The following is a 16,234-nucleotide window of genomic DNA, read 5'->3' as shown; positions in this document are numbered from 1 at the left end:
AACTGCTCCTTAGTTTTTAATCATGTATCACAATCATAAGCCCATTCAGAAGAACATGAATGGCCTTTTGACGATTCAAGCAGCATCGCTACATCGAAAAAGTTATACAATCAAGCAGTAATTGATGTGTAAGACAGTTGTTAAGAGCACAATATCATTCACCACCCTTCCTCGAAACAGCAGAAGAAAATGCGTACAAGAACATAATGAAGGTACTCATAAAATGAAACACAAGTTGGTATCATTTCACATCAATATTCTCCGGTCCAGCGTGCAAGGAACAAATCTGAAAGCCCAAGAGACAAAAGGCCTGCAGATCTTACACTTTACAGTTGACGTAACCTGTAAAGTATGCTGAGACCAGAGCAATACATTTACCAGGTTCTAAAATTTTATTCCTGGTAAAAAAAATGGGGAGGAAAAGGTTTATATTAATCAGCAGCGAAGTACTTTCTTGTGTAGCAAGATATCACGCACCATTCATGGCACTCTGAGGAGTTTCTATGCCACCTTCATCTGGCACGGAAGACATTGCACTAGATTCTACTCGGAAAGCCAGTTCTTGCACAGCAGAAACTGCATGTCCATTACATGCAGTAGCTGCACCACTGAACAAAATCGGAGACAGGTCTAGCATTCCAAGAGGTGCTTCTGCAAGATTTTCACTGGGTGTTTGGGGAGGTAAGAGATATATCATTTCCTTACGGTTCACAAGCCTACAGACTACCCTTCCAAGAATTCCCTGGAAAGCTTGAACTCTTTATTAAGCTCCTCTCTCAAGTCAGGGTGTATTTTGAACCAGTTGCAAAGCATTCGATGGACGTGTGCACGAACCATGCGCCATGGAACAGGGAGATATTCTAGCACCAGCCTCGGCTGATCCAATGGCCTCTGAAGCATCTCACTATTCTCCATCGATGTCCCATCTGAAATAGTATCGCCACTATCAGCCAGTTTATAACCAGCAAAGAGGGCAGGATTCTCAAGTAGTGGTTCTGCACACAAGACTCCATACACCCCCGTCTCTCTCATGCATTTGTACACATCATCTAGGCATTGAATGTTACCATTCGCTAGAACAGGGATATTGAGAACCTGTTTCATTGCTTTGATGGCATGCCAATCTGCCGTGACAATCCTGCTGTCTTTTTGGTCACATGTTCTGCCATGGACGGCAAGCAAGGAGCAACCAGCTTCTTCAAGCATACGAGCATATGCAAGTGTGCCTTCCAGCTTTGGGAAGATTCTAATCTTGCAAGAAACAGGCACAGACAAACTTGAGGCAAGTTTGTGTACAAGAGCACGAACAAGTGGAAGATTGTCCATAAAAAATGCACCATAGTTACCTCGTTTTGCAATGCGTTGAGGACACCTGCAGAGTGGGAAATAAGCTTGAGAGTATGCAGAAAAGATTATGGACCCAAAGCATTATCGCAACCGTCAAAACCCCTTCACATATTTGTATTTTACACTTGCTAATACATTCTAGTATAAGCATACCAAGCAATCCCCATCAAGCAAAAGAAACAAAGGAAAATCAACAGCTATCAAACTAACTCAGTTTGCAAAGCAAACAACAAACCAAGTTATGAGACAGATAACATTTTAATCATTGCTATCTCAAGAATCAGGCTCCTATGCAGTTACCCTAGATTGATGTTGACATAGTCACAATGAGGTTCCACAATCTGAGCAGCAAGTAAAAGCTTCTCAGGATCATTTGCACAAACCTGGACAAATAGTGGTTGATCTTCCTGAAACGAGCATGACATAACAGGTTTTTAGTATGAATATTTATTTCCTGCAAGTAAATGGTGCAGAATGATTAGCAGCCTAACCCAGATTTGAATGAATACTAGAAGATTTACGAACACTGCTTGCCCTTGACACACTCCAAGAAATAGACATTTTAAACACATTAACTCACACATTTACATACATATAGATATAGATATAGAGATAATAGCTATATGCATGCATTATGTATGTATATACACACGCTACAGCATGCAACACACACACACACACACACACACACACACACACACATATATATACTCTGTGTGTGTGTGTGCGTGCGCACGTGTGCGCCTACGTGAGTGTGTGCGTGCGACATACATACACAAATGCCGTTACCAAACTTTCGAGACAATGCCAAGCTGTGAATTACCCAACTAGAAGGCGAAGATTAGGAGTCACATGGTGGCTAGGGAGATGTGAAGGGAAGCCACTAGCATAGAGCTAAAACCCGAGGATATGTTGGTATGCCTGGAGGAAGGTATTGACACTGGCAGACTCAACCCAAGTAGAAGAATGGGAGGAGGATCCTGAGGTGCTATCCAAGACCATTGAGACAATCTCAGACAGTGTGATTCTGCATATTCAATTTTGCGGATGCATTCTTGGAGGCCTGGACATCCTGAAAGACTTGAACCAAACGCACTCGGAAGATTCGAAGGCTCCAAAATCAACCATATACAATGAAGATGGAGGAAGCAAATCTTTAAGTGATCACTTGGTGAAGGCCAAGATAATCAAGGATGATCGTATGGCTAAAAGGATGACACAAATCTTTAAGCATTGTTAGTCCTCAACATGCTTCCTAAGAGCTTCAGGGGATGAATTACATCAATGACAACAACAGTGCACCTTTGAGGGATTGAGGCCGATGCTACTACAAGAGGAAGCCATGAAGAAGATGTGCAATGAAAGCACAAGGCCTCTGTTATTCAGGGAAAGGAAAGGCAAATAAAAACAAGGCCAAGCCTAGACAAGCAAGCTGGGAAGAAGACTGATGGTAATCCTTAAGATGAGGCAACGAACTCTTCAGATGACAGAGACAAGAAAGAAAAGAAATGCCTGGACTGTGGTAAGAAAAAGGCCGATTGCCAGTTTAGTGTAAAGGATTAGACACTAACACTGATCCATAAGACCTTCCTAAAGCGTAATCTCTCCCATTTGAGGAGCTACACCGACTTCAGTGACTCTCCACCTGCCATTTTGAGAGTCATAGAGTAATAGCCCTTGCTCACTGCTCCCATGGTCGACCAATCCAAAAGGAAGAACCACAGGCCTGGTAACTGTGGAACTTTTGTTAGAGCTGCTGCAAGCATCTCCGATACCATTCAGACAGTGAGGTGACTATACTGCTGTGAGACGGAGAGCAATGGTGCACAAATTCAGATTCCTTTGTAAAGGTAAAGGACAACAAGTATTTCTCGAGTGGAGACTTCAAGGCCTGTTAAGCGAAGACTATTGCAATGTTCTAGAGTATGGCACTATGAACAGATGCCTAGCTTGCTACAATTATTAGAAACATTAAGGAAATGGTCAATGTTACGTTAGTAATAAGATGAAGGGCACTTTTTACCGCATTGAGGTTTTTTCTCCTTAACGATAGTTTTTTTTTTTTTGCAAAGAACCTTAACCATAGTTAGTGGTTGAGTTAGTTGTTTGTAAAGGCCTTAACCCCCTAGGCTTTTAGGAGTATCAGATCTGGTTGCCTCTCACTCCCCTGTGCCTTCCCCTCCCTCGAGAAGCATTCTCGTCATGAAAACCCTCGGTTTCATTGCAAGAAATCCTGCTAGAGGAGAACTATTTTCAGTCAGCAGAATTAATGGTGTCTGGAACACTCTTGGAGCTGTTCTACAACCGTCCCTGATTTGGACAAAACCACCACTGCTGGACTAGAAAACAACGTGCTTTTGCTGCATTTGATTGATTTCTGCCCTGCACTGCTGGTTTTCAACCAGACACACGGTCTCCAACTGGATTCAACCTTTTTTTTGCTGTCATAGGAAGATTTGAGCTGATATGCTGAAAATTGCCCCTTCTCTTGGGAAGCAAGCAGTTTTATTGTGCTGCAAATGGAGATAATATGAGGGAATGGATCGCATCATAGAAAATATCAGAGTTTAGAGAAAGATCCCCAAAGGTTGAGAGAGTAGTATTTGAGAGGGGGAAGTAGAGTTGGAAAAGGAGCAAGAGAGTGAGAGTGAGAGAGACACACTATTGCGGGTGTGAAGTGATGAGTGAGCCACACCACAAACTCACTTAAGTTTTATTAGGATTAGGTTTACCCTATGACTGTCTTAAGACAGTCATAGGTGTCCTAACTTTAATTCTTTAATATAAGGGTAGGCAATGTGCCTTTACCCCAACAACCTCCCACCTAAAGGCCAATGTGCCTAAAGGGGAGAAAAGAATAAAAATACAGCAATATACAGTTACTGTATACAAGACCATAAAGTAATAATGGTCTCATCCTAATCCCATGATGTGGCGGCAATGTGCAAACCGCTCTGTAGGCAAGCTCTTAGTGAGCAAATCTGCAGGATTATCATCAGTATGTACTTTCACAAGCTCAAGACGCTTGTCTTCCAGTACCTCCCTGATGAAATGATATTTCACTTCTATGTGCTTGGTCTTCTGATGAAAGACCGGATTCTTTGCCAACATGATAGCACTCTGACTATCACAATGCAGAACTGGCATATCTCCTGTAATGCCCAAATCTTCCACCAGCCGAGTAAGCCATATTGCTTCCTTGCAAGCCTCAGTGGCTGCAACATATTCAGCTTCTGTGGTTGATAGTGCAACGCATTTCTGCAACCGAGACACCCATGATATAGCACCTCCTGCAAATGTAAAAATATAACCGGTAGTAGACTTCCGGTTATCTGCATTCCCTGCATAGTCTGAATCTGTAAAACCATGCACCAATGCATCCTGCCTACCATAGCATATGCACAAGTCTTTGGTACCTTTGAGATACCGCAAGACACCTTTCACTGCTTCCCAATGCCGCTTGCCTGGATTTGCCATATACCTGCTGATGACTCCCACCGCAAAAGCAATATCCGGACGAGTGGCAACCATGGCATACATCAAAGATCCAACTGCAGATGCATACGGAATCTTGGCCATTTCAGCCTTATCATCATCTGATCTGGGGCTGTCCTTACTGCTGAGTTTTAAATGTGGAGGCAACGGGGTACTAATGGACTTCCCCCCCTCCATTTTAAACCTCTGCAGTACTTTGTCAATGTACTCTTTCTGTGACAGAAACAAAAGTCCCTTGGACCTGTCACGAGTAATACGCATGCCAAGAATATGATTTGCATCACCCAAGTCTTTCATGTCAAAAGACTTATGCAGTTGTTTCTTCAAAGCACTAATCTCATGCTGAGATTTACTGGCAATAAGCATGTCATCCACATATAGAATGAGTAGCATCAAACTGCCATCCTTTGCCCGTTTGGTGTACAAGCAATGATCGGTCTCACACCTATGAAACCCTTGGGACTGCATGAATGCATCAAACTTCTTGTACCATTCTCTTGGCGCCTGCTTGAGTCCATACAAGCTCCTTTTGAGCTTACACACAAGCTGCTCTTTCCCTTTAACAGCATATCCCTCTGGCTGACTCATATAGATCTCATCATGGAGATCTCCGTGAAGAAAAGCTGTCTTCACATCCATCTGACATAAATCCATGTCAGCATGAGCAACAAGAGCCAACACTGCTCTCAAAGTAGTCATCTTGACTACAGGGGAAAAGATCTCATCAAAGTCAATGCCCTTCTCCTGCTTAAATCCCTTGGCAACCAATCTGGCCTTATACCTCGGTAAAGCATTTGAATCCACTTTGACTTTGTAAACCCACTTACATGGCAAAACTTTTCTGCCTGCAGGTAACTGCACCAAGTCCCATGTATCATTCTGAAGTAGAGAGTCCATTTCTGACTGCATGGCTTTCTCCCACTTCTTTTTCTCTGTTCTTCCCATAGCTTCCTTGAAGCTGGAAGGCTCACCACAATCTGTTAGCATGATAAAATCAGCCACATTATTGGCTCCTGGAACAAACCTGGCAGGAGGCCGTTGTGCACGGGTGCTCCTCCTAACAAACTGTTCCGGATTAGGCTGCTGTCCAGCCTGTTCTTCATGCATAACAGGTGGCTGTACCACCGTATCTGGCTGTTCTACAGCCCCATCTGTTGGCACATCCAGTGGTGCATTATTGGCAAAATTTGCTGGCTGATTTTCAGCCTGTATACCCTCTTGAACAGGGTGATCTGCAGCAGGCTGCTGCTGCATATAAATAGGCATTCTTTGCTGTCCAACATCATCATAAATAACCCGCCTGTATTCCACAGGTTGCACGGGTTCCTTGTGTACACAATCTTCTTTAAAGATGACATCATTGCTGCGTATAATCTTCCGTTTAACGGGATCCCATAATCTGTACCCCATTTCACCTTCATCACCATATCCCATAAAGATGCATCTGATAGACTTTGGATCCAGTTTGGTGCGGAGATCTTTGCGTACATGAGCAAAGCACTCGCAGCCAAATACCCGTAAGTGCTTATATGAGGGTGGCTTGCCAGACCACACCTCCTCTGGCACTTTCAACTCCAAAGCCTTATTTGGTGACCTGTTAATAATGTGAACTGCTGTTTGCACGGCTTCTGCCCAAAAGCCATGGGGTAATGCAGCATAAGACAACATACATCGAACTTTCTCCTGAATAGTTCGATTCATCCGCTCACTTGCACCATTTTGAGATGCATTATGAGGGGCTGTGAGTTCCTGTTTGATGCCCTTAGCTTGGCAAAACTGCACAAAAGCATGTGACACATACTCACCCCCATTATCGGATCTGAGGCATTTCAGCCTACGACCTGTCCGATTCTCAACCTGAGCAACAAACCTCTTGAAAGCATCTAGGGCATCTCCCTTATGCTTCAAGAAATAGACCCACACCTTACGTGTGGCATCATCAATGAAAGTAATAAAATATTTGGCACCCCCTAGTGATAACTGTGGCATCTCACACAAATCAGTGTGCACTAGATCAAGTGGTGCTCTATTCTGGGGAGTTCTCCTTTTATGAGGAGTCACAGAATGCTTGCCAAAAATACAATGATCACAAGTAGGCAAATCTGAAAATGAAAGAGACGGCAGATAACCCAAACGTGATAGTTCTTGCATTCCTTTAACAGACATGTGTCCCAACCGGCTATGCCACAATGAAACCTTTGGCAGCTCGGTTATGGCAACAACATGATTACCCACACTGGAAACATAAAGAGGGTACAAGGTATCACTCTTAAAACCCTCAGCCACTACTGTCTGGCCATCAGTAATCACCCATTTGGAATCCCCAAATGTGGTGTGGTAACCACTGTCATCTAATAAGCCAGTGCTAATCAGATTTTTCTTGATTTCCGGCACATGGCGAACACCATCAAGCATAAATGACTGTCCATCAGGAAATACTATCTTTATACTACCAATCCCTGCAATCTGACATGCATAGTTGTTCCCAAGATGAACAACTCCATGAGTACCTGTGTAGGAAGTAAACCACTCCCTGTGAGGTGTAACATGAAAAGAGGCACCTGAATCCAAGAGCCAGGTGTGCATGTCATGGCCATCAATAACCAAAGCATGTGCTATTACAGCAGAAGAGCATAAAACATCATGTATGTCACTGTCACTGTCCTCTGCTGCAACATTCACTGCATCCAATTCAACTAGCGTGGCCTTGCCTTTGCCTTTGCTTGCATTTCCTGCATCCTGTGATTCAGCCTTCTTGGCTTTCTGATCCCGTATGAACTTGAAGCACTTCGACTTCACATGTCCCTTCTTGCCACAATAAAAGCATTCAATGTCCTTTTTGCCACGGGACTGACTGCGGGATTTGGACTTACTAGCAGATTTCCCCTTCTGCTGAGTCCTGCCTCTATCCTGTACCTGCAAAGCATTTGAAGACTTGCTGCCCGCATTATTCCTCCTGCTCATCTCCTCCATAAGGAGAGAGCTCTCTACATCAGCATACATAAGAATAACATTTGAATTTGACAGGGTGGTCTTGAAAGTGTCCCAACTCTCAGGGAGGGTACACAACAAGAAAGTGGCCTTGAACTCCTCATCAAGATTCAACCCCTGTGCAATCAGCTGTGTAAAGATAGCATTGAACTCACTCAAATGTGAGGTCATAGCTGTACCTTCCTTCATGCGAAGATCGACCAGCTTCTTCAGCCAATAAACCTTACTGGCTGAGCTCTTTTGGGCATACAATTCTTCTAGTCTGTGCCATAGACCATAAGAGGTCTTTTCAGTCTGTACATTGAACACAAGAGTGTCTGAAATAGTGAGCATGATAGCTGCCCTCGCGGACAAATCAAGCTCTTCCCAATCATCAGCTGCCATATCAGATGGCTTGACACCCTTTACCCTTATGGGCTTAGCAATCTTCTTTAACAGAAGAACATTCAAGCACTGTTCTGCCCATAATGCATAGTTATGTGCTCCTTCCAGTTTCTTTATGTTCAGAATTGAAGAATCACCTCCTCCTGATGCCATATCAGATGAGGAAAGTACCTGACTCCCTGGAAGTAAAAAGACTGAATAATAAAGTTCTGATTTCTCAGAAAAAGGCCTGCTCTATTCAAGAGCCAGTAGCACTCTCAAAAGTGCTGTTTTTTTACTGTCAGTAAAATCTGCAGCAAAACAGTAAATGTCCCTGCAAGTACTGTACCTTCTGACAAACTGTTCTGAGCTCAAAGAGGCATAAAAACAGTAATTTCAGACTGCTGCTGCTGCTCAACAAGAGCTTAACAGTGCATAATTATCTGACAAAACCACTCAGACTGCTGTAAACACTGCTGTACTGACTGTACTGATCACTTCTCCCACCTCAGATGAGGTATGTCACTGTCTCAAATTGCAGAAGACACTCCAAAAACAGTAAATGACTCTTCAGCCTGTCACACAAAACCTGCAACAGGAAATGGGATAAATCCCAAGCAATCACCCTTATACCAAGGGGAGAAAATGCATCTGAAGATCTCTGTTGGTAACCCAAGTGCAATCAAACAAAGTCTGGGCAAAAGCCCCTTGATCTGACACCTGAATCAAGTGGAGAACACCTCAACACTGAGGTAGCATGCAATGTGAAAATCTCTCTGACAAAATTATTTACCAGTGTAATGCATATACTGCCCTGTGTAGAAATGACATACACAGATCCCAACGTACAAACACGCAATGAGGAACCTTTTGAGCACTGTCAACGATGGACAGTTAGGGACCGAGTAAACTCGATGCGCCCTGGCCAAGCGTGGCTCAACTGAGGTTCTCTGAGTGTTGCACAAGAAATGTGATCTGCAAGGAAATGTCTCCTCAACACTGCGGAAATCAAGACAAAAGTGTGCTCTCTGGCACCACACTGCCTCAAGGCATACAATGCATCACTTTCCGGGCAAAAGCCCTTTGATAAAATCACCCAAAACTGAGATTTTTACTCAGTAAATGCATAGAAACTCCTGCTGTCCTGCTGTACTTCTGTCCTTGCAGCAGGTACACTTCCCCCCAAAAAACAAGAATTTCGACTTGCTGTAGGCACACTTCCCAAGAAAAAACGAGTCTCTGCCTGGCTCCCTACGCGCACACACGCACGTCGAAGGAGATCCAGCTTCCTGGGTGAAAAACTGTCGTCCGTACAGTTGTACGGCAGTCCGTACGACTGTACGGACAGCCCGTACGGTTGTAGTAGGACTAGCTGCACACAGCAGCTAGACAGCTGCAGACGCAGCGTCGCTGTGTACAGCGGCTGCTGGCAGCTGCCTTTGGTGCAGCTCCGCCCTAGCTGCGAAGTTTGCCGCCGCCACCCGTGCCCTAGTTGCAAAGTGCGCCGCCGCCACCCGTGAAGCCCTCGAAAACGCGCCGCCGCCACCCGTGAAGCCCTCGAAAACGCGCCGCTCTGATGCCCTAGCTGCTCGCCGCTGCCTTGGACTGCTCCTGCGCCGTCGACTGCTGCGCCGCCCTGATGATCTGACAATGCCCGCGCAGATCTGGCCGCCCTGCAGTTCGCGACCGCCGTACGGCTCTGCGCCCTGGTCCGTACGGTCGTACGGACGAAGTACGGCAGTACGGAACTGTCCGTACGTCCGTACGGTACGGGTTAGGTCGAGGTAGAGAGGGCTGGGTAGGGAAGAGGGGAGCTAAGTAGGCTCTGATACCAGTTGAGAGGGGGAAGTAGAGTTGGAAAAGGAGCAAGAGAGTGAGAGTGAGAGAGACACACTATTGCGGGTGTGAAGTGATGAGTGAGCCACACCACAAACTCACTTAAGTTTTATTAGGATTAGGTTTACCCTATGACTGTCTTAAGACAGTCATAGGTGTCCTAACTTTAATTCTTTAATATAAGGGTAGGCAATGTGCCTTTACCCCAACAGTATTAGCATGTCTCCATTTGAAGCATTATATGGATGCCAGGTCCAATTCCCTTCCGCCATCAGAGATCAGATTCTTCTCAATCAGCATGCGTGGGATGAAGTCGACAGAATGCAAGCCATTCTGCAGCCGGCCAAGGACAAACTTCTTAGGGCACAATCTAGGATGAAGGAATATGCAAACCAGAAAAGAAGGATGTGAAATTTGAGGGAGGGTGGGTATACCTCAAGCTACATACATGCAAGTATGCCTCATTGAAGGGGAACACTAACACAAAGCTGGCCCACAGATTTTATGGCCTATATAAAATTCTAAAGAGGGTTGGTGACTTAGCCTACCAGCTGGACCTACCTCCTACCACTAGAATTCATCATGTATTCCATGTATCCTTGCTGAAGGGGCAGAAATTCCACTTGCCACAGAGTTGCCTCTCATGGATGAATCTGACCAGATAGAGTATATTCCAGAAAGGACATTGGGCTACATTGATAAAATCCTCAAGAACAAGGTGTTGGTGGAGTACTACATCAAGTGGAAGGGCTTACCAGAGGAGGAACAGCAACAGTCCCCAGACCTACTGAGCTGAATTGAAGCCCTCCATGTTCATGCCAGTACTTTTGCACTCTTCTTTCCAGCTACTTATATTACTTGTATTCATTTTGAGGGAAAATTTTCTGTAAGTAGGGGGGATTGTAACAGTAGGGTGTACACTAGGGTTAGCAGTACCCACCCAAATGGGGGCCCAATTAGCCATTCAATGGTGTCACATTTCATGTACACACTTCAATACTCTTTTGTACACTCTAAGAGTGTATTAGGCTTTATTGTCATGGCAGCCTGTTGTAGAATATATAAAGCGGCTTCAGCTGTACTGCATTCTCATTCAACACTAATGCAAGTACACTTCTTTCTTTGAGTGTTTGTACCTCCTAAGCATCAGCTTGAAAGCTGTACAATGCAAGGACAGCATCTACCATTCATGCTAGACAGACCACGTAATTCCCATGGCCCCTTCATGTAAGAGAGACTCTACCCTATCCCCTTGCTTCCATTTCTGCTGTCTCTGCTATTTCCTGCTAAGCAATCCCTAAGTTTAGCTACTGTTAGGCAGCATTAGTAGAAGGCTATGTTTCATGTTCGCCAGTTTTCCACCCGGGCAAGTTGAGCCATTAACAGTTCCACCATGCGCACTTTCCAACTCAAAAGAGGGATCGAGAATACCTTGAATTTAAAAAAAGCATAATACTCCTGAACTGGAAACAATGATCATATAAAATTTGCACCACTTATCTTACCGGGCAAGTTGTGAACTCGCTACTTCGATACTTGGCGTCGTCGGCAAAAGGTCGGGAGTGAAGCATCGGCGTGTAGGCAGCAGTGGCGCCGTGCTTCCGACACAGCATTCGAAACGGTAGCTCGGATTTCAACCATGGGTGCTACGATGAGCTTCGGCTCTCCCAGTCGTTTCCAGGCCTTCGAGATTCTGTCAGAAGTGGAGGGATCTGTTTTGAGCTTCTTGGGAGGAAAGCTGGCGCAATCGTCTACAGAGGAGGTCATGGCGACGCCAGGGGTCTTCTGAGCGAATTGTGCAGGATAGAGGGGGTGCAGGCGATGCCAAGGCAGCCATGCGAGAGATGGAGTGTCGCAGGGGAGAGCAGAGGTGAAAGGAAGAGGAGCTCATTGCATTGTGTATGCTCAGAACTAGTTCAGGTTTTACGCACTGAATGGCATGAGCATGCCCATCTCCCGGTGGAAAGCGCATGCTCATGCCCTTTCCTACACGTCCAAGGCAATGGCACTAGGTGGTGATGGTGAGCTGTTGGTTCATTCTAGCTTCATAAGAGGTTGGCCCTTCTTGGCTGAGATCCGTTTTGATACCACTCGCAACGGCCTGCTTCCCCGTCCCACAGGTCGATGCGGTGTCCATTTGGAGACCTGGTAGTGGGAGGGTGGATCCCAAAATTTTGAATTCAAAATTGATGTAGTAGAGTTTGCGGATTGTAGGAAGCTGCACAACGAGTTGCAAGTCGAAAGGGAGGTGGATTCGAGTGCAGCTAATTGGCTTGGAGAATTTAGCATTAGGGGTGGCCAAATGAGTCCAACGAAAATTGTTGGACTCAATTTGGCACCTAGGCGCTTCTAGAGCACCGCATCTCATCCATAAATCTCCACAGCACCCGAATGTGTACATTTAGGGTGCGTGGAAACATGACCCCAAAAGGGACTTACCACAAAATGGTGGACCATCGCTTGTCCGTTGAAAGAGAAGGTTGTCCGACACCCACCCTCCCCCCCACCCAAGCCTCAGTCAAGAGGAGCAGAGCCAATGTAGGACTTTGATGGGCATCCTCATGTTTAAGTATAAGTGGTCCTCTCTATTCCCCTTTAGTATTTCCATAAAGGACTTACTCCCACTTTTGATATTTATATAGCATGTTACTCCTACTCTTTAATATTTATATAGTTGGTTGCTTCCACTTCCAATAGCTAGGTCTAACATTAACTAAACGCACACATCATCCCATCTACCAAGCCAAAATAAGTCATCAGGGACACCCTTGTGCCAACACCCCTTCTAGTTGTAGCTAGATTTCCATGAAGGTGGACTACATGTTTTCAATTGGTGGAACCCTTATAGCTTTACTTTATGAACGGAAGTGTAGTTTGGGTAGTACCAAAGGCAATATTTAATGCCCATTAACAATACTTTCTAGAATGGCCAATGGCCTTGCGTCAGTGAAAGGAAAAGTATTTGAGGTAGCACTTGCAACCTGCAATGCCCATTAACGCCTTATAATAATGAATCTAATACAATACTTAACACTAACCTCAATTTCACAAAAGTCACGTTGACCAAATACAAAGGAATTTTAAAAAATCCCCAACTTTCCATAAACCCTTAGCATGGCCAAAATTTTAAAAAAGATACCACATTGGCATTAAATTTCCCGTTTCTCACAAAAGTCTCATGATTGTTGTAAGGCCTTAAGGGGCGTGGGTGCCTTTTTGTGCCACTCCATCCCCCTTTATTCCCCTCTTCTCTTCCCCCCTCCCTTCTCTTCGTTCCTCTCCCCTTCCCCTTTTCCCTCTCGTGGAAACACATTGCAACAATCTGGGAGTCTCAAGAGTGACACTTGAGAACGGTTCTTGCTTGCATTGCTCCCACAAGTAGTTAGGAGGATAGGTTCCCTTGGCATTCCTTAAAGATCCCCGCAACATGTGAGTCACCACCAGACTATACATTTTTTACACCGTTGTTGGGGAGTTCAAGGTATGCTTTTGCAATGAGTAAGTGTTCTCTCATTATCTACCCACTGCTAAATGTTTCTAGCTTAACTAGGAGTGTTGATTGTGGTGTATAGGACGTGGTTTGTGAGAGGAAAAGAAAGATGTCTTTTTTTATTTTTCAAGCATTTTAAGTGATTGAAGCTTGTCTTTTTATTGTTTTTCAGTGTTGAATCATAGGAATAGGTAGTAGAGATGATTGCTAAGGTGTGAATGTAGTTAAATCTCACAAGAAACACTAAGAATGAAGCGATAAGCAAATTTCAAGGTGGTTTGAACGTTGTTGATAGTCACTTTTTGGAAACATCTCATTTTGCACCTTGAAATTCTTGTTTCTTGTTGTCTTTTGCGTTATGTAAATAGGTAGTGTAGCATACCCTAGAGCCTCCCAACCCTACACACAAACTCAAAAATTAGAGGAAATAATAAAAAACTAATCAATGATAAAGCCTGTGGCGATAAAGGTAGTCGCCAGTGACGGTGCTAAATGCCCACGCGTGGCTGTTCAACCTGCCCGACAACCATCTCTGCCCCCGACGACGGCTTCTTGCCTAGCACCCTCCAACTCCAACGATCGCGCCTCCCTCTGCCTCCAACGCCTTCATCTCCAAACCCCCTCCACCACTCCCCATAGCCCCCGCCCCCCTCTGCCCACCCTCCTTTGTCCTCCCCCTCTCCCACTCGACAGCACCCGCCAGCCCCCCCCTTTAAAAAAAAAAAAAACTAACATAACCCGAACCTGACCCCTGCTAACCCTAGTTAGGTTAGGTTAGTGTTAACTTAGGTTAGTTTGACATTCAGGTTAGGTTAGTTGACCCACGTTTGGTTAGTCTAGACTAAAGTTCAGTTAGTGTAACTAGCTATAGTTAGTGAATTAACTATAGTTAGTGTAACTAACTTAATTAAATTGACTCAGTTGAACTAACTACCAGTTACCCCAACTCAATTGGGGTTAGTCCACCTAAGGCACCTTCAACATAGACTTAAAGTCTAAAGCCCATTCACACCAGGCTTAAAGGCCAAGGACCGCCCCAAAACAGAAAAGGGCCACATTTTATCCCCACATTCAACCCTTCGTAACTCGCCCATTTGGTGACCAAATTAAACCCAGTTTGAACCGTCGTTCCACACACGGAAACATCATGCTACGAGGAATTTTTCCAGCCCATTGCACACCATTTTGGCATCCCTAGCACTCGCTAATTTGTGCCCTTGTGTGGGTCCCTTTTTGCACTAATTTGCTCATAAATTTCCACCGTGACCTCCGATTGATGATCCGTCTACACCGGCACAATTCCACACTCACGTGGGATGATCCTGGGCACATTCTTAACATGATGGTCCCTACTACATGAATGCATCTCTAACCCCCCTAACACACCTACATCAACACTCGCACTTGCGACAGAGGCACCCATTCCACATCTCGATGATTTTGCATGCAACTACGCTCTGGTCAACGCCTCCGACAACCCTCTGCCCCGAATTCCCCCCTGTAATTCAGCCAATCCCTTTGACTCCTCCATGACACGACACGGCAGATCATCGTCGTGATGATGGTGGCCTTGAACTCGAAGCAGATGGAAACAATTTCTTTAACCCTCGCAACAATTAACAATCAAGGCAGAGGCCCCCTAGGCAAACTCGAACTTCCCAAATACAATGGTCAGGGCGATCCAGCAAGGTTCCTCTAGCATTTTGATGCCACATGCCGAGCTAGAGGAGACCAATCCAATGAAACCAAGGTCGCATGCTTCCCCATGGCCTTAATTGATGCAATGAAGCCTCAGAATGGTACCTAGACCTCCTAGTGGAAGAAAGAGCCACAATTCAAGAGGCGCTTTCAAATGGAGAGACTACAAGATGATCCTGCTCTACAACTAAGCAAGCTCAAACAAGGTCGGTGAGAAGATGTATGCACGTACCTGGGCAAGATGAAACGCTTAATTAGCAAATGTGACCCATGCCCCGATATAAGTACCTCATGGCCTGGTTCATTGCAGACCTAAGGAAGAAAATCTGCAAAGACATGAAAAAGATTAGTATTTACAAAACATTCAGTGCTACGCATGCGGCAGCCATTGACATCGAGGATGGCATGACCGACTATGACACCAGTAATGATGATGGAAGGGCCAGTGCATGAGATAAGCACTCTAAAAAGGAAAAATCCAAGTCCACTACAGAAAGGTCTAATGAAGATATCCTAGAGGCCATGACCATGAAGCTAAGAGAAGAAATGATGCAGGCCATGGAACAAAAGCTTCACATGTCTCAGCCACCACCTCAGACTTATCCACAATGAGAAAATGTATGGTGTCCACACTGCACGACCAATCATACAACAAATGAATGCCCCATCCTAAGAGCCAAGATCAATGCACAACTCAATCCACTACCAAGGTTGTGGTGCCACATCTACGTAGTTGATGGGCATGAGGATCTAGTTGCATCTTCAACATGCACAACAACCCGCCCCGCCCTCAATAATACCAACTGGCACCCATCCCAGTGTATAGGAAGCTAGCACTTGCACAAGCACCCCCAGCTTTGCGGCTGAATCTTGTTCCTGTTCGGACCCAAGTCCTCCAATTACTCAAAAATCCAAATCCACGATCATATCCAAGAGGGCCAAATCCAGCTCTTTTGGCAGTTCCAATATAACAACTTCAAGTCGAGGAGTTGGAGTTGCAATTCAAGTATGAAG

At 45.0% G+C, this 16,234-nt stretch overlaps 1 protein-coding gene across 1 annotated transcript; it reads right to left on the bottom strand.

Moving 5' to 3' along the window:
* Window positions 1-251: 251 nt before the first annotated feature.
* On the bottom strand, window positions 252-12,179 carry LOC147901248 (uncharacterized). Its single transcript, XM_087376458.1, is given in 6 exon segments — window positions 252-310; window positions 478-742; window positions 835-1,372; window positions 1,648-1,754; window positions 11,538-11,664; window positions 11,666-12,179. Coding segments are annotated over 6 exon segments (1,230 nt in total). The 5' UTR covers window positions 11,800-12,179.
* Between the last annotated feature and the right edge of the window lie 4,055 nt (window positions 12,180-16,234).

The sequence above is a fragment of the Dipteris shenzhenensis genome, chromosome 6 (genome assembly GCF_047967505.1).
Source record: "Dipteris shenzhenensis isolate YYH24624 ecotype China chromosome 6, Dip_SZ_1.0, whole genome shotgun sequence".
Lineage (NCBI taxonomy): Eukaryota > Viridiplantae > Streptophyta > Polypodiopsida > Gleicheniales > Dipteridaceae > Dipteris > Dipteris shenzhenensis.
This window is presented reverse-complemented; position numbering and strand designations above follow the sequence as displayed.